The sequence below is a fragment of the Cydia fagiglandana genome, chromosome 2, assembly GCF_963556715.1.
Source record: "Cydia fagiglandana chromosome 2, ilCydFagi1.1, whole genome shotgun sequence".
NCBI lineage: Eukaryota > Metazoa > Arthropoda > Insecta > Lepidoptera > Tortricidae > Cydia > Cydia fagiglandana.
This window is the reverse complement of record NC_085933.1, coordinates 26,079,329-26,104,822: the sequence shown is the minus strand read 5'-3', so window position 1 is coordinate 26,104,822 and position 25,494 is coordinate 26,079,329. Positions and strand designations below refer to the sequence as shown.

The 25,494-nt window shown below is 38.6% G+C and overlaps 2 protein-coding genes across 2 annotated transcripts in view; one reads left to right on the top strand and one right to left on the bottom strand.

Annotated features, from left to right (window-relative positions):
- LOC134679542 (protein madd-4) overlaps nucleotides 1-25,494 on the top strand; it is a 425,780-nt gene that overhangs the window by 278,897 nt on the left and 121,389 nt on the right. Inside the window, exon 4 of the mRNA XM_063538500.1 lies at nucleotides 23,620-23,712. Within this exon, the coding sequence (XP_063394570.1) occupies nucleotides 23,620-23,712 (93 nt within the window). The remainder of the gene's footprint in view (nucleotides 1-23,619; nucleotides 23,713-25,494) is intronic.
- LOC134679709 (cilia- and flagella-associated protein 298) lies at nucleotides 12,267-18,966 on the bottom strand. Its single transcript, XM_063538650.1, has 5 exons — nucleotides 18,743-18,966; nucleotides 17,081-17,251; nucleotides 16,635-16,878; nucleotides 12,957-13,074; nucleotides 12,267-12,829 (listed from the first exon to the last, which is right to left on the bottom strand). The coding sequence occupies exons 1-5, from the start codon at nucleotides 18,947-18,949 to the stop codon at nucleotides 12,691-12,693; spliced, it is 879 nt and encodes a 292-aa protein (XP_063394720.1). The 5' UTR covers nucleotides 18,950-18,966; the 3' UTR covers nucleotides 12,267-12,690.

Here is a 25,494-nt window from a genome sequence, read left to right as displayed (position 1 = left end):
CGGAGAACGGAATGAAATATTCCATTCCCTGCCGAATCACATCAGCAACAGCCTCAGCAGAACTAGAGGGGTCACCCGAAGAAAAACAGACCTGCTGCCAGGGGAAAGACGCAAAGAAATGCCGCATCTCATCCCAGTCCGCTGACTCGTATCGCCATACTCTCCTCGTGCCCCTAGGGCAGAGATCAGGAGGAGAGTGGATCGACACGGATTTCACTAGACAGTGATCGGACGATCCTAGCGGAGCTGAGACCGAAACCGAGTGCCTGTCTGGATCAGTTGTCAGCAGAAGGTCAAGGCAATTGGGTGTATGGTCAGTAACATCCGGTATCCGCGTCGCAACATTTACCAGCTGGGTAAGGTTTAGGGATACAGCAAATTTGCGCGCTTCCCTCCCAGCGTGGCAGGTATTCTTGAACGGGAACAGCCACTCCTCGTGGTGGGCGTTAAAGTCCCCAAGGAATACGAGTTGAGCCGCAGGGTACCGCTGTTGGGCTTTATCTGCCATCTCAGTAAGGTGGTCAAAGAGCCTAGTTGTCTCCTGGTTTCCGCTGTGCGATCGGTAGACACAGGCATACAGAGTTTTCTCTGAGCCCGAGTCAACCATAATCCACAAAATGGAAAACCCGGCAGCCTCAAAGCAACGGAGACGCTTGCAGCAAATGTCATCGCGGACGTACACACAGACCCCAGCACGTGCTCTGAACTTATGTTCCAGTGAGTAGCCTGGGTAGTTGAGGTACGACGCGTCCGCTGGGGTTTTGATTTGCGTCTCCGTCAAAAAGAATAGGTGCGGTTTTTCGGTTTCAAGATGGTGGTGGACCGGATCGATATTTGAGTGCAACCCCCTGATGTTGGTGAGGTGCACTTTCAATGGGAGGAAGTGCAGCCGGTGTTTAACCCTATTCTTTTTCCTTTTCGACTTCATGTTTGTGGAGTGTGGGATGGGTGAAAAAAATGCCTGTTGAGGTGTTGTGTTTAACAATTGGATCACTTGAGCTAATCCGGACAATGAGGAGCTCACTTGGAGACTGCGGGGACGCCCGAGCCCCCCTGAAATAACCCACCGGGTCCTCCCGTCCAGTCGCCATCTGGCACGGTGGAGCTATTCCAGGATTTTTCGCTAGGTGGCGGGGCAGCCTCTCGTACGTGGCTGTCGTACAATTGGGCCCCCAACTTCCTGCGGTCGGCCACCGGCAAGACCGTGCCTCGGATCCCGCTACCCTCCAGCGTGAGCCGCTCGGCCCGACGTCACTCAAGAATCCAAAAACCGGCATTATGCAACACAACTGACAGCCAATCATCCCCCAAAGGCACTGGTACTCCCGCACATAGACGAAACGCAGCAAGGCTGCTTGGCGCCTGACTCCGGCGGGAGGGTGGTAGCAAACCAGGCGGCCCCTTGCGGGACCTACCACCGCTGGTTTGGACGTAGTTTAAGGACATACCCGGGTCCCAAAGTTTAAGCCTCTAGCTGTCACTGCCAACGTCGTGCCATAATAATCTAACATATAGCGTTAGGGAGCTAGAACGTAATTAGTACGAGACCTACATCGCGCTTACGGAGTTATAATGTCACTTGCTATATAACTTCCGAACAACTCTCAGTGGACTTCAGTCCCCAGGCATAACACCCGCCTGGAGAGAGTACTCTCTATTGCCTCTCTACCTTCTACACTTTCAATTTGTCATAATGCGAAGGCATCATTTCAGGTTTTTTTAATGGAAACAAACACTAAAATCTGTACCTTTCCTAACAGTACCTGAGCAGCGCATATATACAAGTCCTAACACATTTCACAAATATAGGTATACAAATTAATTTATCCTTTATTACACAAAGAAACCCTTAACACACAAAAGGCACACTCATACCATCCAACTAGCTCTAAATATCTAAACACAATCCCAACACAAATAACCTAATTTAACAAATGGTTACATATCGCGCACCGCCCTCCCGAGACCAGGGGTGTCGATTTGGTGAAATTGGCCCGCGGGCCTGTATTGCGTGCCCTGTTTTATTGCCCGATGTTCATTGTATTTCCCTTTGATGGACAACCCTGGTTAATGATCATTAGTTTTGAAACTTGAGTTGAGCCAAATGTGATTGAACGTCGTATTGTTATGATTGCTGCTAAAGATTGTTAATAAACTAGTATTTTATACAATGGTGTTATAATGGAGAGCTTTTCAGTCGAGTGCCTACCGGGTTTAAGCCACTAAGCTTGCTGAGTGGCCTAAGAAAGGTATGAGATTAAAAAGCTTGGTTATTAAATTAAAAAGTTTTTTTTATATCAGTATTGTATTAATTATATGCTAATACAATTTTTACTAAACAAGCTTTCATTTAGAACTAGGGTACTTACTTAATTTGAGTTTTTTAAGTAAGTTTTTTAATTAGTATAAAAGGTGCAAGCACGTAGGTACTGCTCGCCCTTTAAGGGGCCCACTGATTAACAGTCCGCCGGACGGAATCGGCCTGTCAGTTAGAACAAAAAGTTGACAGTTCCGAACAACTGACAGGCAGATACCATCCGGCGGACTGTTAATCAGTGGGCCCCTTTAGAGCTGCAGACGGTTCGATTCCGGCCTCGGCCACCGGAGGGCTTGTTCATAGGCACTTCAGTGAGCAGTAACGCTCGTGCAGTGTAAATCTGAATGTAACCTTTACAACCCGAATCCATATAACTCTCTAGAATTATAGTAAAACAGCATCTTTCCCACAAAATGCATTAAACATCCAAATCTGTACTGCGAACAATGAAAGCGGAATCCAAATATGTATTTATAAAATAATCCCTCAAACAATGGAGTCCAAGTCCAACACAGTTGTTGGGAACTATTGTAGTATAATAAAATTTGAGCTTTGTTGAGAAGCGGTTTGTGGTTTCATTTAAATGGAACAGAATAACATCAAAATAAATGAAATAAATAGTTATCTGTTTTACAAGGTGGCAAAGTTGTTAACTGGTCGTGTTAATTTTGATACCCGAGCGAGCGAGTGGTTGGAAAAGTAGAATCTTGAGCGTTGCTAGGGTTACAAGGCACGAGGGCTAAACACATTTTGCCACCGAGTCAAACACAACATTTTTCACATACTTAAATACATAGAAAACATCCATAACTCAGGAGCATATATTTGTAATGAACACACAAATAAATTCCCTTACCGGGATTCGAACTAAACCTCCAGCTTCGTAAGTACTTAAACATGGTACCTACTACCTTCACCGGGCATTAAACCAGATAATCCTATAAATAACAAAAAAATCTTACCACTGAATTTTTTATGGTTTTTCGATATAGTATTACCTAATTAGCCACCACAAAAAAACCACGAAAAATAAAGCGGTATTATACCAACAACTGGTCGGGCTAAGTGGATAATTTAGACAATGCCTGTGCGCCACTAGTAAACCAGAAATGAAACTTAACGTCATACGCGCCACCTAAGCGTTAAAATTGCTCAACAAGCATTGCTTGTACGAGGTAATTACGGAGCTCATTAGGGAAGCTAGACTGATTAAGCCGTCGCTTCATTCTGGATTCGGTTTAATCATGTTTAATACCGCTTCGACTGGGATATGACGATTGCTTTAGTGCCTAACTATTCGACTCAGAATGACATGCTATTCCATGTTAAATATACCCTAAAAGAGCTAAAAGTAAATTAATATACCCAGTGAAAAAATCCCCTCAAAAGCAAAAATGTACGGTTTCCCAGTAAGTATATTGAACGAAGCTCCATACGAAAGCTTATCGGCCACAAAGCGGTCAGGGAAATTATCAATATCTCGGCATCGGCGAAAAATCAGACCGCACGTGACGCCAATGGCTGAGATTGGGTACTGTTTAGGCTGGCCAGCTACTGGTACAAGTCAACTTGACTGCTGGTGCAAGATTACTGGCTTACAATGGCTGAGAAATTGTTAATATCTCGGCATTGGCGAAAAACTTGCAGCACGTGACGCCAATGGCTGAGATTGGGTACTATTTAGACTGGCCAGCAACTGGTACAAGTCAAGTTGACTGCTTGTGCAAGATTAGTTGGTTACTGGCTTACAATATTGATAAAGTGTCTGAGAAATTATTATTTCGGTGAAAACTCTGCAGCACGTGACACTAATGGCTGAGATTGGGCGTCGTTTAGATTATAAAGCTACTGGTGCGTGCACTTGACTATTGGAACCAGTTAACTTGACTACAGGCTTGCAGTCCGAACTAATATTATAAATGCGTAAGTTACTCTTTTGTCTGTATGTCTGTCTGTTTGACGAGGAAAGACAATCTTGTTTTTGTCAATTATACTCATCATTATTCCAGGCAGACGATGTATTTAAATATCGTAAAACGCGGTCCGTTATTCTGGTAATACGGTAATATTCTGGTAATATTCGTTATCCTAGAGCTAAGAGGCTCTAGAATTAATCTGTAAACTTCGTAACCCAAGATAAATACCGATCTAAATTTTATTGAAATCCGCTTTATAAGCTTAGGCAATAGGCTGAAATAGTTTAGGCAGCAGAAAAAACATTTTGATTTCGTATACGGTCTCCTCAGCACACGAGTGATGGTTTAAGCTACAATATGACACGAAAGATCAATTAGATGGGATCTACCTACCCTAACCCTCTTCTGTTATTTGAAGGCAGCACCAGTTATTTTAGGGGCATATCACAAAATTGCCGGAGAGTGCTTAGGCATGTTATGCGGCTAACCGCGTGACACGTGTACAGTTGGGAAACTACTGGAACGAGTAAGGGAACTTGACAAACTATGAGGCGGGGATTGGGGATTCAAGTTGTAAGTTTTGCAAAGTTATTAATAATTGAAATAGGCGTTAGCTGTGACATTAAAAGATGAAGGTTCATTTAACGTGCTACGCTTCGTTGTTTTGTTCTATTGTTAGTTTAGTTAGATGGCATTTCTATTAATGTTTTATCTCGAAGTTCTGTGTTAGAATTAGGAATTCTTATATTATTTCTACTCAGAAACACGAGTTCTTTTCCATTTTCCAGTGAGAACATTTTTTTATCCCCAATTTTTTGGTCCATGTTAAGTGACTTTCTAATGGCTCTTCTACACGATGGGCCAACGCCGGCCACTCCAAGGGAAGCATTTATGCGTTAGAGGGATCAAGTGATATTGCTATCTCATTCTTCCGTATGGCTGCGTCCCTTGGAGTGGCCGGCGTTGGCCCATTGTGTAGAGGAGTCATAAGACCGTAACAAAACTGACAAACAAAAAATGTATGAAACTTTGGGAACAGTTTCCAGTACTCATGGTACGAGTACAGGATATAGTAGGTAAACGATTAGATGAGTAAAATAATCGTTTGGTGCTAAGCAATTACCATCGCTCATGGATACACCAGAAGGGTTGCAAGTGCGTTTGCCGAGTTTTAAGATGGGAGTATCTCTTCTCTTGAAGGTCGTAATATCGGTCCAGAAATTTGTGCCAGTAGTTTAGTGACTCGCGCCAGCAGACTTGCCTGTGTCAACTCTCCCCCGTTCCTTGGCACGTTCGTATCATCACGTACCCTCACTTACCGAGATATAATTATTCTCGGGCTGAATTTGCAGCATCCGGTCTGCATTCAATTTACCAATTTGTGAAATATGGGTGGGTATGGACCCTTTAGTCCGTAGCGGCAACATACTTGCCATCGTTCTTAAAACAAAAAACTTGTCTCTGCTATAAGATTTAAGGTTCGAAATCGAATGATTGGAAAGGAATGTCAAATGGTTAAAGGGTTAACTAAATTTTCTGATACTTTTGACTTTTTTAGGGTTCCGTGCCAAAAAAAAACGGGTCTCTATTACTAAGACTCCGCTGTCCGTCTGTCCGTCTGCCGTCCCGTCCATCCGTCTGTCTGTCACCAGGCTATATCTCATGAACCTTGATAGCTAGGCAGATGGTTGCTGGCTTCGTTGGTTAGGCGGTTCGTTCTATGGGTACAACGAACGTGATTTTTTGCCGTTTTTGCGTAATGGTACGAAACTCTTCGTGCGCGAGTCCGAGTCGTACTTGGCCGGTTTTTAGGGTTCCGTACCCAAAGGGTAAAACGGGACCCTATTACTAGGACTTCGCTGTCCTTCCGTCCGTCTGTCACCAGGCTGTATCTCACGAACCGTGATAGCTAGACAGTTGAAATTTTCACAGATGATGTATTTCTGTTGCCGCTATAACAACAAATACTAAAAACAGAATAAAATAAAGATTTAAATGGGGCTCCCATACAACAAACGTGATTTTTGACCAAAGTTAAGCAACGTCGGGAGTGCTCAGTACTTGGATGGGTGACCGTGTTTTTTTTTTGCTTTTTTTTTGTTTTTTTTTTTTGCATTATGATACGGAACCCTTCGTGCGCGAGTCCGACTCGCACTTGCCCGGTTTTTATTTATTTTGTGGTCCAATAATAAAGTGTATATACACTCTAAAAAAAAATTGGTTGGCCCTATCAATATCTTGATGGCGGTAATCAAGCATCTTGATTCCATACGAGCCTAACAAGAACTTAAACACATCAAACAAGGTAATTCTGATTGCTATTACTATTGTAAGGTAACTGAACCAATTAAGATCTTGTTCAATATTTACACGAAAAATAATTATGCTAACTAATTGATCCTAGTAAGATCAACTAAGGGCTTGATAATGAAAACAAACAAGTTAGTTTAACTAAGATGTAAATCAATGTTAACATGAAGAATTACTGTATTAACTATTTGACCCAAATAAGTTCAACTAAGAACATGATTACACCGACTCATGGCGTATTAGCCTGAACTAGATATTGGTCAACTTGAATCTTAAGTGTTTAATCATTTCAACTAAGATGTAAATCAATGTTAACATGAAGAATTACTGTATTAACTATTTAACCTAAATAAGTTCAACAAAGAACATGATTACATCGACTTATGCATCTTATTAGCCTGAACTAAGATATTGTTCAATTTGAATCTTAATTGTTTAATCATTTCAACTATGAAGCTTGTTTAGTACAATACCATTCTTGTTCAATTGTACTATGACTTACTTTGTCGCATTTACTAAAACATTTCTTTCAGATCTCTAGTTTTTATACGCGCCGTGCTGAATAATGCTGCTGGTCCTCGTTATTATTCTCAAGGAATAAGTCTTAAATACTGAAATATACATTATACATTTATTTCAGAACTTTTTGGCGATCGGCTTAGACCGGTGTAGCTTTACAAACACGGGAGGAGGCGTGCTTGTGAAATGTGAAGCCATATCGGCCTAGGCCGATCCTCAAAAAGATCTGAAATAAATCTGTAATCTGTATTACCTACTTAGTGTTTAAGACTAATGCCTTGAGTATAATGCGAGTACGAGGACCAGCATTTATTCAGCACGGCGCGTATAAAAACTAGCACAAAGGAAATTTATAAAATGTAAACGAATAAGTAGTGAATAAAATATAACAACAAAGAAAGGGATAAAACGTAATTAAACTAAATCAAACCCGTAGAGTTTTATAAAAAGGGGGTAAATGAATAAAACAAAAAAATATTATAATAAGATGTTATTTATTCATTTAATCATTTTGAAAGTAAACGTTTTGCATTTAAATTCACACGCACGGATCCGTGTCTAAGCATACGAGGGGTTAACACTCGTTAGTCCAATCACGTTCACACTTATTGGTCTAGCCAAGCACACTACACTCACAGTGTCACTACGCGAGTTTGATTCGGATGTCACTGGTTGTTTTTTAGTCAAACAAATCACAAGATTCCACACATTTGACAGTTTAAAAACCCATCTTCACGATTAAAATGGTTGTATTTGTGAATTAAGGCTTCTCTTACCAATCTTGGTATATAGTGGCGTGCTGTCGAAATGACCTTGGGACTATGCAGCTCGATCCAGTGACTTATACCCGACTCAAGGTGACACTGAGCAATAGCTGACTTGCGAGCGTCGTTGTTCTTGACCGCAGCGATGTGGTCTTTAATTCTGCAGGCAATAGTGCGTTTGGTATGCCCACTGTACGAACTACCACAACTGCAATCAACTTTGTACACACCAGGTTTTTCCAGACGAATAAGTAATTGAATGAGCTTAACGCAACTGCGTGCTACAGAGACTGACTGCTCGGTCGCACGCGCCACGAGAGGGGCACGGGCGGGGCGGAGAGCGGGTGTACAGGCGATCCCCCTACTTATCTCTTGATTGATCGGATTAACCGATTATTTAATTTAATTATTAAGAAAATCGATTTAATAAATAATACTTAGTAGAATGGAATATTAGTTTCGTAATCAATACAATAACTTGATCATAATGAGATTGAGTGTTTTATCTTCGTTGTTCTAAATATTATATGTTTAGTTGATTCAACTAGCAAATCTTATGTAAATCAACAAAGACAAAATAATCAAATAAACTATTAAAATGTTCATAACTATTAACATATTTATCTGTTTTAATTAAATTGTTAAGGATTGAATTAACCTACGTTACATAATTATGCCAACAAGTTAATAATAGATGCAAAGTATACAATTGTTAGGATTAATAACATACCTACTTTATTAGTTCAATCACAGATACACTTATTGTTTTAAGTAATCAGCTTTCTTTGATTTATATAAGATCGTTATTGTTGTAATTAACTTAACGTCAACTAAGAGAAAACTGCTCTTAGTTGGTCTTCATTTTTTAGAGTGTAGGTACTTACTTATACTATATAAACGGTTAACTACGAGTTACTTGACTAACCCTGTTACGCACAGGCGGCCCTTATGGTTGCAATAAGAATAAATGATTTTTAAGGTTTTGAAAATTTATATTTTAATAAAAACAAAAAAAACATCTTCTGTATTTTATTTTGGGTTACTTAATACAATATACTTACATTTCCGTTTCGCGTGAATGTTAATTAAATATTCTACCATGCTCATACAAAATACAGAACATTATCCTTATAGCCAAAAATACCTTTTCCAAAAACAAAACACGATCCTATCCATCTCGATTAGACTGAATTACCGGGGAACACCGAAAGTACATAAATACATCGTTAATCTAATACATGTGACGGTTATTGATGTCATATTGACGATGTATAGGGCCTTCAGAGTGATGGAAGATTTTATACAGCTAATGTTAATCCAAAGGAAAATATAATAAGCAAAATATACAAATATTAAGGTGGTTCGCTTTCCATACCAAATACAATTGCGTTATATTTAGTAATTACACATTATTAATACATAAATATGTATATGCGAATGTATCTACTTTCGAATGTTTATTTGCGCTAAATTGATGATAAAACTTTGTTTTATACAGAAATTTTGCAAAAACACGTTTTATCTTTTATCAATGCAATGAAAAATAACAATCAGTAAGTATCGATTTTTTTCATAACGTTATTATTAAAGATCTGCTTGCAAGTTCGCGCGCCGTCTAAATGAGCCATAATACAAAAAGACTGGGATATTCCTCGTATCATCGGCATGTTATTCAAAGCAGTATTAAACCCAATCCAGGATGAGGCTTCTCGTAATCAGCCCAGTTTCGCTAACGAGCTTCATAATCATAATTACTAATTACATAATATACATAGGTACGTTGTAGGACTTTATCAAACTGCACAACGGGACTTAATCGCGTATTTAAGTTTTAAGATTTACCTCCGACGTTTCGAGGACGGCGTTGTCCCCGTGGTCTCGGAGAAGACAACGCCGTCCTCGAAACGTCGGAGGTAAATCTTAAAACTTAAATACGCGACTAAGTCCCGTTGTGCAGTTTGATAATGTTTAATAATCGTGAATATTTAAATCAGTATTGTAGGACTTGTAGGAGTTGTAGGTGCATTATAAATCCTATTCGTGTATTATGATTATGATTATAAGGTGTATCCTGGTACAGTGGTAGTAGTGCATCATTGTTTTCCATCATATTTTCTCGGAAACGTTCGTATTTGTCATGCTAGTTCACTCAAAGTCAGTACTTTTTGTACCGAGACTGAATGAAATAATTCGTAAGTTTCCGTGAAAATACGTTCGTAAGTTTCCGTGAAAATACGTTCGTAAGTTTCCGTGAAAATACGATGGAAAATATTTATGCACTACATCTGTAAGGACATTTAAGGGTTTATCATAAACATTTATTACTTAGTTAGGTATACTACTTTTAATAATATAAGGATCGGCTAAGTAATGAGAATCTAAACGTATATTTCTTACGCCAAAACACACAAAAGCAAATACCGAAGAAACACGCTCCCCTTTCGTATAAATGACGCTAATGATGGATCACCGGTCGGGTTAGAAAATGACGCGAAAGGAATCATAAGAATGACGCATGGCTTTAACACCGCGATAAAAAATCATACACATTGTCGCGGCAAATGGCTGACATTATTGCGCACCAGATAATAATCAGTAAGAATCATAGACTAAAACGACGCAAAGATAATTGAAGTGTGCAAAAGGGAAGACATACTTACCGTAGACTTAAAAATATTGCACAGAAACCCTACCGTAAATTTCATTCGATAGCGTGACGGACGTATGCGTTTGCGTTAAGTCTCATTTTGTATGGGATTTTGAACAGCGCGCCAAGCGGGACGTTTTGGAAAATTAGAATACCATACTAAATGAGACTTGACGCAAACGCGAACGTCACGTCACGCTATCGAATGAAATTTACACTAGGGGTAGGTATAGACTGCAGAAATTTTCACAGCCAGACGACCCTCACGAGTGTATGCCAGAGTTAAACTTGCTTTGAGGTATAAAACGAAATAATGACATAAGTATTATTCATATAATTCTTACTGACAGTGTCTTGTATAAAAGCTAAGTCAAGCTAAAGCATAATATACTTACATTGTAGCAGTGAACTTCAGACTTTATGAGCTGAGTCAGACTAATCTAGTACGTGACGTTGACGATGTCTTTCGTACGTGTTAATATAACAGTGTTTCAAAATAATGTAGCTTTCTACAGAACAAATAAATGGAGGATTTTGTTACCTTCGAGATTGAATACAATTTGTTGCATTTACATTTCTTTCAGCTTAACCAGTCTATGATTTCCCTTTATGCATTTTCTTAGAGAACAATTTTTTCTGCTCTAAATAGGGCGCGTAGGGTGCCAATCGTTAACGCTCCGTAGTGTATCGTAGTCATCCCTCTCTATCGCTCTTCCATAGTAGTGCGACAGTGACAGTTGCGTTTCGTTCGCTACGGAGCGTTAACGATTGCACGAGTACGTTTTACCGACGATTTTTAACCACGATACCTCAGATGACATGTTAAGTATTTTCTTGTCTGATGTTCATCATTCTCTTCGTCCGTATGTCCCACTTCACATCATTGATCATGTAGGCCCACCAGTAATTTGCAGAGCTTTATGATACGTACGCCCACTAATATCCATGTACAAACTATCGTCTATCATACGTATCATTACCAGACCTGTCAGTTGTTGCTATTTGAATTTCTTAAAGTCGAGTTAGTGATTTTTATAAGGAGGGTGCAGGAAATGGTTGGCACAGGACAACAGGACTTATTAATAGTAAAAGAAGCGAAAAGAAAAACAAAATGCATATCTCAAATTCTGCTACTACAGCGGCAAAAATGGTTGTTCAAATTCAAAGTTAAACGATCGAAAATTCAGTGAAACATTGCAGTAATACCACCTATTTGTAAACTTCGGTGTTCGCGGTAGGCCCTCTGATCCCGTCTCCTCAAACCTGACAAAATGTTTCAAATATCTAATGCTTCAAACGCATCAATTAGCATCAGTCACGTGGCGTCCGTCGGAATGATCAATGGTCCAACGTGACGGCGGCGGCCATTTTATTTCAATCCGTGCTCAATGCCTGCAAATTTATAGCTGGCCTTTTGGAACGCTTTAAGCGACAGATGGCATTTGTTTAGAGTCTGGTAAATGCAATTTGTTGATTTCTCAGTAATTTTCGCATCGTTTCAACCGTTTATCGAAAATCGTTGTAAATGGCCGTCCAAAAGTGTACACTTCCTTTTGCATGGCGAACTCCCGCTGTTGAATATGTAGATATATTTCAAATTTAAGTAATTGGTCGAAATTTACATTTGTACCTATAATTCCAAAAAGTCTAAAATTATTTATGCCATCTGATGTGATATTGTCACCACTCACTGTGGTGAAATACAATATCTGTAGTTGTGCCGTATCTATATTAGTATTAATGAATGAATGACATAAATGTGTATGATAGAAACACATTTTTTTTTATTTAAGTACTTGAATTAATATTTAGTAAGTGAGAACATACAGTCCTGGTTACATTGAAAAGTATGAAATACCGAGTACTAAAACTAAACTATCCAATTTAAATTAAATAATACAATGCTAATTAAAGTACTCATAACAAAAACTACATTCAGAGTCAATAAACATTCACATAATTGCGTTGACAAGGAATACAGTCCTGTGTGCCCTAGAAAAGCATTTCCAGAATAAAGTGTACCATTTCCTTTTTTCGTGCGCATCAAGTTTTACTTTGTTTCTACTCAGAATCACGAGAACCATCGATTATTAAAACAAAACAAAAGTGTTCAGAGCTTTTCATACACATTTTGGGTGTCAGATTTCTGACACTCCGTTACGTTACGAAGGTACACTTTTTCCTGAAAACTCCCAGCTACATCTTAGAATCAGAAGGCTACTTCCTAACCACAGGCTTCCAAGAGATATCATTCATGCCATGGAACGCCCTCTTCAGGCCCTGGCCGTCAGCCCACTTGGAGTCCAGGTAGTGGTCATCATCGTCCAGTTCCAACTTCTTCCATTCTTCCTGTTTCCTATGGATAGATAGAGAAGAATATTTATAGAAGTGTAATACGGGATTTACAAATTATTTGCACTTCCTTAAAATCTGAGTGAGTCTTATTGCTACGACATAAGGTTCAATTTCAGTGATGCTCTTACCTGTAGGCGTGCAGCATGAGCTGCTTGCGTTCATCTTCGGACAGCACTGGCTCTCGCCCGGGCGCGTGTTCAGATGACGAGCACAGCTTGACGGTCACTTTGGTTTTGTCGTTCTTACCTGCAAACATGAGAAAACTTAAAGACTCATACAAGGAACCTGGGGGTCTGGCGAAGTGGCAAACGTTTGTAGAAAACACCAAATTGTCCGAATATTTAGTCATATTTTTTTCGATGATGTGTTTTTCTGCTCCCCACAGACATGTGAAAGGTTAATGCACAGATATAATATCTATATCTGTGGGTTAATGTGTGGAAACGGTGACAAGAATTTCCGTCGCGACTATCATCCCGATACATTTATACTTTTCGATTGGCATTTTCCAATACACCATTATACCATTAATACCTTTATCTTGGCTTCAGTCTGAATCTTAATGTGTGGAAATTATGACTCATAATTACAAGATTTTTATGACATGAATTTTCGTCGCGTAATGTCACCCCAACACATTTTTACTTTTCTATTGGCATTTTTCAACCCAGTAGGATCCTTGAGAAATCAATTGATTCATCAGACGCTCGAAGTACTTAAACATATTTGTCCAAATCACAAAGATGACCGTGTTGGATGTAACGTCCAAAGGGACCTACTAACTACTGGATCCAAATAACATAATACATTCGTTCAATGTAATTTACCTAGGTCTAGGTGAGGTGATCTTGGTTAATGTCGTTAGTGTGTATTGCATTTTTGCTCTTGTATTTCCCTAAGGCTCATTTAGACGGTGCGAGAACCGGCATTCAAGTTTCACTACATCGCGGTACATCTGACCTCTATTGAGGTCCATAACAAAAATTTTATGCGGGTTCGCGCGCAGTCTAATGACGTTTTTTTGTGTGCATTCAATGGAAATATAATAAATCGTATAAGACATTCTGTTATAAAAACTTAAATTATAAATGCTTTCAGCTAGATAGTAGATTGTAAGTACAACTTGTCTCTTTTTTTTCATGTTGTACGGCAATTTTATACGTGTAATTAAACATGATGCCAACTGACAAAAAATAAGAATATTTAGGCAGATTTCAAAGCTATTAAATACCGACAATTTGACGCCAAAACACGAAAATACTCTAAACGCCCGCCATTTTTTATTCTGTCACAATTAATCAATTACTCAGATCGTCCGGAAATTTCTCATTCATTCAGGTTTTAGAGAATTCGCGCAAAACAGGAAAAAATGTATTTCACAGTCCAACGGCCATTAAACGGGCTTTGCGAATATGTTTCTAAATAAGCTGATTTGTCATGGACAACATGAGACATGAAACAGGAACAAAAGACTGGATTTAGCTATTATGTCATTTGTATGCCTTGTTAAATTCTAGAGTGGGAATAGGGTAAGACCACCAGTGAATGAACACTTAAGCAATTATCCAAGTTTGAAAAATCATTTCTCAGCATTCATTAATAATTAGAATAATTAACTGCAATTACATCAATCCTCATTTAATAAATAAGAAAGTAATTTCTGCGTTTTTTAATTACTTTCATAGATTTTGAGTTATACCAGAATTTACTAAAAACTACCCAAAAATCTAATGAATGAACATAAAAACTAGTGAATGAACACCGAAAAACCCAGTGAATGAACATTATTTAAAACTTTTTAATTAGCATAATATAATCATTTTTATCACAAACACCGTTTCCGGCTCTATTTTAATAGGTATAGCGATAGCGTTTATATCTTTTTATCCCTCTATATTGACTTCAAATCGATTAGAATGTAATAAAATGATGGTTATTCACTAATATTACAGAAACCTGTTACATATCAAAAGGAAAAAATAAAATCAACCATTAAAACAAGAACCAATGTGCATATTTTGATGAAAAAGGGCTATGATCACCAAATAATGCTTAAAACAATAAACTTGTCACTACATTTTTGTGGTTACACTGTTCATACATAGAATTAGTAGAAATCCAATAAATGAACACGACAAATTTTGTATTGTTCATACATAGGCATGACAAATCTAGTAAATGGACTATAGAAATTTGGTTTGTTCCAATACTGGCTAAATTAATCAAAATCGTTTTCTATGCAGAATCACAAAAAACAAGCTTAATACGATTGCGTTTACATATACATTTGGGAAAAAAATGAAATCTACGCGACACCAGTAAATGAACACACTGTTCATTCACTGGTTTCAGAACATTTAATGAGCCAGTAATGGAACTATAAAAAATAAAGACTTAATCGCATAATACGCCGACAAAGTGTACATAAATAGAAGGTTTAACTCTTAATCTAACCAAATAACTAAACCTTGTACTGGTAATGATTAAATAAGCACTTTATATGTTGCTCCAAACGTACACTGTTCTTATCTGGGATCTAATGTTCCTATACAAAACTTCAAATCCAGAAACACGTAAACTTCAAACGCCACAGTCACATCCCAACTGGTCGAAAATAAATTTATTACGGGTTGTCATTGCATAGGAAATATAGTTGTTAATAAGAAAAAAAATAAGACAAGTTGTAGAAATAGCTATATTTCTTAGTTTAGACAAAAAACGTGATTTTGTTCATTCACTGGGGGGTGTTCATTCACTGGAGGGTTTACCCTACCTGTAAAAATTAACGAAATATTTGTCAAAATGAAAGCGTAATCGAGTAATTGTTGACCCTGTTAAAATGATAAAAATACCTCGTTTGTTGTTGTACTGTCCTTTAGACAATAACGTCTTTGACGTATTTATAAAATTATTTTTCGGTAGCGTTTAAATATCAATTCGGTAGCAAATATCGCTACAGAATTTTTTAATAAATCTGCCTCGGATCGTATGTACTGTATTTTCGGAAAAATAAAGCTACACATAAATACGAATATATTGTGACTATCTTTAGTCATGTAGCTGCTAACTCAATGATACATTTTCCGTCCCTAGGGCAGGAAGTTGAATTTCAAAACTAGTTTAGATACATTGACCCAATTGAAACGCAACGGGGTTGGGGGAATTATTTCACACATTTGGTGCTAGACCTCATTGCATAACGATATTGGTCTATTAATATATTATAAAAACCTCTCTGTAGCTTTTGTATGGGGTTTCATTCGTCAGTCTCATTTTCTACGGCCCTAGAAAATGCTTGGATGTTTTCTGCGAACCTGATTATAAAAGTTTTTGAAAACTATTCAACGCTACGTCTTTTGGGATTTTATTTAGAACCTTATTCAACCAAATAGCTATCAATATGTCACGACTCAGCAAATTAACACCAATTAGTTTCTCGCCACATGCTCAAGCACAAGCGCAAGCGAGCCTCCGGGATCTGGATCCTAACCGGATCCGCGATGTCGTTGGCAGCATGCGTGCCTCTCGGGTCTTCTATGCAAGCTCCAGTTAAGTACCATACAAAGTACCTAGTTGTGGGAAGGAAAGCGACTAGGAAATCAGTTTCTTTCGAACCTTAAACCGGGAAACCTTATTGGCCGATCTGATTGATTGGATCATCTGACAGCAGCAGATCATCAGGTTCTACATCCTTACCTAAATGATCGTTCAACAGATTTCCACTGATTCACTCACACCATTACTTGATCACGAACCTCATTGACAGCTCAGGAAACATACCAGCAAAACATGTTCTAAATTCTTACCCAAATGGTCACTCAGGAGATTTCCACTGAGCAACTTTTTCCCACACGCCCATAAGCAAGCTTTCACAGGATCCAAGACCTCATTGGCAGCCTGCGTTCCAGCTAGATCTTCAACGTTCTCCAGCTCCATGCGAACTGGATCGTGAGGTGGAAGACCAGCGGGGAACACGATCTTCGTGGCTCCAAGGAGCTCGTCCAGGGCGCGAGTCACGTCCTTCTGGGTTAAAGGTTTACGGTGGTCCACCTGGAAGATGTTTTCAATAAATAAATAAATATTATTATAGAACATTTTTCCACAAATTGACTAAGCCCCACGGTAAGCTCAAGTAGGCTTGTGTTGTGGGTACTCAGACAACTTCTCAGGTTCTATACATAAGCAATAATAGTTCAATGTGTTCAAATCAGTGCAAAGTTAACTTAGTAATCTTAGTATGAACTGTACTCACCAACTTCTTATGAACAAACTCCTTCGCCGCCTCCGCCGCTTTCTTCAACACCTCCTGAAGATTCGGCGGTGGGGCAAGCCCGCAGCGCCTACCCATATCATCTTTACATTCCACGTACCCCATGGGTGCACAGCGCTTTGCCCAGGGGTCTTCTAGTTTTAGCTCCTTTATCTGAAACAAACAGGTTAAAACATAAATTTGTTTTTGTCGACGGTATCCTTTTTATAAATCATGTCTTACAATCTATTTTTTGTGACGAATCACCTGATGGTAAGCAATTACCGTGCTCATGAACACTTTCAACACCAGAGGGGTGAAGGTTTGAAGATCGTATTCGTTAAAGGTCCCTTGTAAAAGGGACAGCTATAAAATTAAGAGCCAAACGAAGTCAACCTAAGGTTTCGCGATGGCCCTGAAAGAACGCCCAAATAAAAAGAACCCCCGGGGCGTCGGCACACAGCTGAAAACTCCTGTTTTAAGTGACAAGATATAGAAATACTTTTTCACCTCGGCAGCTCGAACAAGGGTACTTTGCTTCTTAAAAACAGTGAGCAAAATGCGATTTTGCTGACTGAGTCATTTTGTCTCACTCAGTGAGCAAAATGCGATTTTGCTCACTGAGTGAGACAAAATGAGTGAGCAAAATCGCATTTTGCTCACTGAGTGAGACAAAATGTCATTCAAGTGACCTTTATAGTCAAATCTCATTTCAACATGCGGGGTCTAATACAAGTTCGATATACTTGGGTTCTATTATCTCTGTCCCTCTAGGTATGTTCTCACTGCTTAGGGTGAAAATTTTTGTGTACTACACGAGATCAAAGTTATTTAAATCTCGTGCGCTTTTGAATCCCTTACTACGCTCAAGATTCTAAATTAGATTCACTCGCTACGCTCGTGAATCTATTATAGAATCTTTCGCTTGCACGGGACTCAAAATAAGCACTCGAAGAAATATCAAACTTTGATCTCTTGTTGTACAAATAACTATTTTATACTGCTAGATATTCATAATGCCATTAGCTCCACTTCTTGCATTACTTATAATATCAAAGACTTACGTAAACATAGCACGACTTTTTTACCTCTTCCTAATAAAACTGAATTATGTAATGAATAAGAAAATGTTAAGAATTTAGTTTCATAATTCAATTACGTGCTGAAGTATGAAAATGAATCTAGGAAAATAAAGTGCCTTTTAATAATCTTAGAAGCGCCTGGCGCCGTGCTTATAGCAATCTTATTAATAGCTACTTTGCTTCTGAGAAAGTGAGGAGCTAAAGAAAATAAGCTCTTAGTTTCCTTGGACTTTATTGAAAATAAATACCAAGATTGACATAAAGGGCACATTTTAAGTACCTATTTATTATTCAGGGTAAATTAAATAGCTAGAGTACCTGCCATAGTTTTACAAGTAATTATAAGTCGTTTTGATACTAATAAATATGACATTGATGCATCGAGGCGGTTTTGTTTTTCGTTTCGTTTTCATTTCGTTGTCTGTTGTCTGCTACTCTATCGCTCGAATATGCAAGAGTGATAGCGCGGCAGATAACGAAATTAGGATTTTCGTGTTTCGCTCTGTTTGTGCTAGCGGCGCCTCTTACGCAGAGTTTTGCGTTATACCTATTCCCTACATCAAAAGCACTTGTTTATCGTTACCTGCTCCTCTGTCAACCCCTGCATCTCAAGCGGCAGGAACGTCCCATGTTTCCCAAGCTCCTCCATCTCGTAACAGATCCTGGTGATCTTCAATCTGCCGTTGTAAATAGCCGTCACGTCTTTCACGACATCATCCACAGAACAGTTCACGTTGGTTTCGTACAGGAACTGGTTTTCATCGCCTCTCTTTACTAGGAGAATCACCATTTTGGCAATAATTTTAACTGCAGAAAACGCGATGTTTGGTTGAAATGTAGGGAATAACTTGAGATAAGATTTTTTAAATAATAAAACCGTGTAATCGCGTTTGACAGTAAAGCGAAATGTAAATTTGAGTTATTGATTATACGGTAACGATGGTAAGCGTTGCTATGGCGATGTTTTGGCAGAAATTGGAACGTGAACGAAACGACGAAGTATAATAACTAGGTATTTGGATTTTATTGAAAGTGCAATTGGTTTAAGTTTTAAGAAGATGACGTGTTTTTATTTTGATTATTTATTACGTTACGACATACCTACATGGCAGAATGAAGTCATTTGATTGAAAATTGACATAATTCGTTTATATGCTCTTTGTTCGCTTCATTTATCTAACCAAACTACAATAACCAATATATTTTGATACTGTTATGGTTAAAAATGTCTTTTTAAAGTGACCCTAAAGATAAAGTTATAAATGAACATCGTATCAACAAAAAACTAGAATCACCATTATAGCAAAAGTTACAGTAAGTAAGTTTCAAAAGTACTTATTAAAGAAAGAATCTAGCTCAAAGCAGATTCCTTTATTTTACTTGCCTTAGGGGCCTCCATAGCAACATCTACGGCAAGAAAGTTCACTCTTATCGGTACCGGAGTCCAAAGTTATATTGATAATGATAATTCACCAGTAGGTAACAATGTGTTAACCCGTACTAAACTAATAACAAAAACTATTTTTTTGTAGCGCGGTCTTTGTACCATAGCTGGTATTTCTTTATCCACTTTCAGGTTAAATCAAATCTATGTACATGTAAACATAAATTACTATGCACGCTAACAGAGACCACTAACTAATAGAGACAGATAACATAAATACTAAAAGTGAACAGTAGTTCGTAGATGTAGAAGACATCAGATAAGCAAGGTTTAACTCCGTACCTATATGCCATTTAGCGACAGTATTGAGGTTATCGGAAAGAATAAAGCGTGAGTTTATGAGAAAGAGATTTAAAATAACAAGAACAGTGCCTACCTTTTCTTTACTTTCCAAATACCGTATTAGAACTGAACATTTTAAGGTTTTACCTACAGACAGACCAAATTTGCTCAGCCCTTGATGTAAGGCTCCACGGTGCCCTACATACGGCGACAGACAGAAAGAGGTGGCGGCAAATTATCAAAGAGAAACTGTTCCCTATAAGTGGCCACGACCTTCAGTGATGAGGAAACCGATGCAAGGAGGAGGAGGTTTCACCTGTCTCTGGTTTTGTCCAATGAGAGTTAGCTTAATCCAGTCGTCAAGTTCTTAAAATTTTTATTTACAATTATTTGCCACTATTCGTAGGATTAACAGCCTACCTATGCTGAACCCATCTTTAAAATACTTTGACCCGCCAACCGCATTGCTGATTAACAGTCAATAATATTAACTCATCTCTGCCTTGGACCTTTGGTTAATGTAGCGCGAGAGCCACTGGGCTGGAAAATGCGCGGTCCCGGGTTCAGTGCCGGCCTTTCAAATTTTTGTTAATCTCGCGGCAATCCAATGTTGCCTGCCGTGTATTCTCGTCGCTAGCTCAGGTGACGGGAAAACACGGGCAATCAAACATGTTCTCTTCTTCTTCCTCCTCAGCGAGTATGCGCCCACTGTTGGGCATACGCCTCTCCGAATCTCCTCCAAGCAGCCCTACCTATATATTGCCGCTTCTCTCCTCCAGAGTGGGCCTGCAATCTTTTTAATGTCATCCTCCCATCTTGGAGGTCTGTGATCTGATCTTTTTGAACGTGGCCTCCACGCTAGGACACTCTTGCTCCATCTCATATCATCTCTGCGACATATGTGCCCGGCCCAGGCCCATTTAAGAGTAGCAATCCGTCGGCCGATGCATGTCTACTACTTTGGCCCGTCGCCGGATCTCCTCGTTTCGATTCTATCGCAGAGAGATATACCGAGCATACTTCGTTCCATCGCTCTTTGTGCAACTCAAACATCATCATCTAACATTTTACTATAATATTAAAAAAAACAAGTTACAAATCTTTACAAGCGAACGTATCAGAAATATATATTGACGCCACTAAGACCGACAATAAGGTCGTGTACAATGTTCAATAGATACTGACAGACAGCGCACAGCCAAAACAGTTTATGAATAGTTTTCAAACATTAGTGAGCGTTTAAAGAAAGATTTGTTTTAATTCAATACCGAACGGGTTGAGTTTAAGTTTGAGATTTTTTAACATACAACTAGGTACCTACATAGTTTTTTTTTTAACAAATTGGCGTGCGGAAGCATACATACAAATGTATGTAGTAATTATGTACCTAATCTAGTCAACTTGATCCTACGAGAGATCACCTCGTGCTATTCAAGCTATAGGAATCACGCTGTGGGTCCGAGATTGAAGTAAAATAAGTACCTACTTGAATAACTGAAGAGGTCGGTACGCATGACAAGTCGTAGTTTTTTTTTCAATTACTACTTCATTTTAAGTTTTAACTTTCCGTTTTTTCTTTTTTCAAGTTTCGTCTCGTGAGCCTGAAAAAGATGTTTAACCTTATTTAAATGGTAGTATTTCATGAAGCAGGTGTAGGTACAGTCGCCATCAGATATATCGGAGCGGCCAAGGTGTTCACAATATCTGATCACGCTCTCTAACGCCCTGACAATAGAGGCGTGTTCAGATATTTGTGAGCACCTTGGCCGCTCCGATATATCTGATGGCGACTGTATATATTTTTTTTAATTTGCAGAGGGGCTACTTATTTCATATTGTGTGAATTACACTGCAATTGATTCTAAAGCTTCTTTCAGTATACCTACCTAGCATTGTTTTCACTTTAATTTTTATTTCAAAATGCGTTTTCGGCACAAAATTCCATTTTTGGTACAAGCTTTTATCGCTGCCTGTACTTTTCCTACGACAGACAACTAATACTCATCGAGACAATTCTAAAAACCCCTAACACAATTAGGTTGCGTTGTGTCATCACGGAGTTCCTATGGCCACCTTTCAGCTCCATCATCAGATCAGTTCCTTGTCATAATAATATTGCATTGTCATCCGATTTCAGCTCAATCGGAAACCGGAAAGTGGATCAAATTTAAAATTTTACTTGCAAGATTTGATTACAAACAGACAGACGACGGGACAGGTGAAAGTAAATGAAAGCTTGTAATTAGAGTCCATCTACTCTACCTTTGTACCGACTTTGACGTGGCAAAGTGTGAAAGGGCCATTGTAAACGTCATATTTTCATACTATTTTGACATTTGAGAACTTCAACTTTTTTTACACTGTAAAGTCTGTACAGATTTATCTTGCTCCAACTTACAGATGTGCAAATTGTAGAAAAATTCCAAAAAGTTGAAAAAGCTTTCAAAATTATCAAGGAATTCGTACAAGAAATAAAAAGGAAGCTTTCATTTCGGAAATAGAAAATTTCTCCATACCAACATATGTGAAGTTTTCGAAATTTGTCTTTGTGGAAATTTTTGCAATTTTGGAATCTTAGGTACTATACACAGAGAGAGCCACACCACCAGTGGTCCGACTCAATACGGAGTTACTTCGGTCTCCTTTTCCACACAAAAATAAAAAAACGTCTAGATCTCGTTTTTTATTGAGTGATAAATATACTTAATTCTGTATTGTACACATTGCCATGACAATATTGTGATGCACACAATAAATATTCCAAGTAACCAAATATATCCTCAAATTTTCTATTCACTTGAAGCGATTGTTCAATTCTGAATTCGAACACATTTCACATAGTCCGGAACATCCTAAAGCTTACAAGGTTTCTGGATATCATCTTTATTACTATAGCCAGAAGGGCTAGTTTCCTTTATTTTATAATGGTATTTCCGGATCATCTGAGAACTCAGAATTGCATAAATTCAGCAACATTTCAAATTGAAAATCGATCTTACCTATTTGCAAGTGGCTTTTCATTGCAACGGATTGTATTTCTTAAGCGGCTTATGCCGGGTTGGGTATTATTTCTAGGTTTGCGATGGTGTTTGGTAAGTGGTATTGCGATATGAGTTTTGTCAGTTATTTTAATGGGGGAAAAACAAACCCAATCGAAGATTATAAATAAATTTCATTCATAACTTTAAGAGCACCGATATAGAGGTGAGATAGTTGTGATATGAATGATGGTAAAAAGAGACTTTAAGAGATGTGGATAAAATTGCTATTACTTACTGAAATACTTACCATAATTTAACAATGTTTGTCGATCTTTTGAGAGACCCCACACTAGCGCCTCCCAAACATCGGCGTCTAATCAACTCTGTGGCTGCTGCACGACGCAACGTTGGTGCAACTACGCAGCGACGCCATTGTTCAATCGCACTGACTAGACGCTGATGCTCAATAGACGCTAGTGTGGGGTCTCTCTTTCGTGTCATATAGCGAAAAACTGTTTTTAGGGTTCCGTACCCAAAGGACCCTATTACTAAGACTCCGCTGTCCGTCTGTCATCAGGCTGTATCTCACGAACCGTGATAGCTAGACAATTAAAATTTTCACAGATGATGTATTTCTGTTGCCGCTACAACAATAAATACTCAAAAGTACGGAACCCTCGGTGGGCGAGTCCGACTTGCACTTGGGTTTTTTTAAATATTGAAGCAAGGTTTAACGTTTATTGTTTGTTTCAGATATCAGGAGGCAGCACGCACAGACACGGCCACGATATCTCAACAGAGGACCCGGACCTCAGCGAGCATGACAACTCTACACACCATGGCAAGGTTAGTGACAACATCAACACTAACTACCTACTACAAGGCCCAACATCACGAGACATTTTCATCTTCATATTCATATTTATTTATTCATATAAGGTGGTGGTACTGGTGCTGACGCGGTCCCAGCAGTACATGTCATCTTGAAACTTAAGTTATTGTCAATAGAGGTGACAGCAGGGTGTCATCTATTGAGCATTACCATGTCGAGCACTAGTACCACATTAAATTTCTATTACTTCTTTTCTATTCTATTCTTCACTACTTACGGTCACCCCACACTAGCTCTATGCTAACTCTATGGCTGCTGCTCGACTCAACGTTGGCGCATCTGCGCAGCGACGCTCAAAAGATGTAAGGCCCCCCCCACATCTGGCGTCTTTCGAGCGTCGGCGTCTGTCGGCGTCGGTCCAGCGCTATGGAAAATGACGTCGCTGCGCAGTTGCGTCGACGCTGCGTCGACGTTGCGTCGACGTCGGCCATAGAATTGTAGACGCCGACGCTCGAAAGACGCCAGATGTGGGGGGGGCCTTAGTGTGGGGTCGCAGTCCTCAACTGTGCATTTCTCCAAAATCCTGCTTTGCTCAGCCATAGAGAAATATAGTCAGAAAAGAGTGCTCACTCCATACATCAGTTTTGGTACCAAAAATATTTAGTATTTTCATAGTCGAACCCCTCCCCCCTAGTGTGACGTCACATTTTTTCTACGAAATCGCCAAATCGAATTAAGTAAGTACCTAAATATTATTAATATTTTATCAAAATATTTTTGACGATATAAATATTAGTAATTTTATAACTTAAAAGTGCTTTGCTTATAAAAGAAAATTAAACGAATAAAAACGATTATCGTTTTAAAAACTTGTTATTTAAATGTACATGTATGGGAGTACCTATATGTACATACAATGCGCCAAACCACCAATACACACCAAATAGTGAACTGCTTGCATAAGATTACTTAAATTTAAACAATTTAAACCACCGAGTAACAAAATAAATGCGGACAGTACGAGGTATTTGAACCGGACTTTGCCACTTAGATGACTTAGATACAGAAATTCACCGAAAATTCAAGCTGCCATTCTGATTAAATAATAAATGCCGAAATTTCCAATTTCGCTCTCGGTTCAATAATAGATCTGCTAATTCTAAATTCAAACTAGATCAGAAATTCCCCGCATTCTAATCAAATATTTGATTCGCGAAATTAAACTTTAAGTTATAGAAGGTAAAGTCGATTGTGAAAAATGAAAATGTAACGGCGGTTGACAAATGGAAGTTGGTAGCCCTAGGGGTTGGAATTTACATATGGCACTGTGTCAGTTGTTTCGTTTATTATAGAGGCGCAAGTCATGAGAGGAAGCGGGATATCATGTGTTTCAGTTCTAATATCACTCATAATAGGCGGTATCACTGGCTGTTTCATAGATATTGTACTTACTATATTCAGATTAGGTGTATTGTATAAGGGCATAGTGAGTAAATTACATTGGAAAGTGCCATTATCATAATTATGAATGTGTATTTCTTACTATTTACGGAAGTTTTTTCTTACTTCAACAGTAAATAGCTAAATTAATTGTTCAATACTTACGCTATGGAATGTCCATTGTCCAATTTAGGTAGAATCTTAAAAAAAACATAAAAAATTTGTTCATATTTACAAATTCACATTAATGATACACATTATATTAATGAACCCTACAGGTATAGAATTTGAAAGATTATGGTATGCCTTTCCTGGAGTTGGCCTGATACACTAGGCGATGAAATGGCTGAACAAAC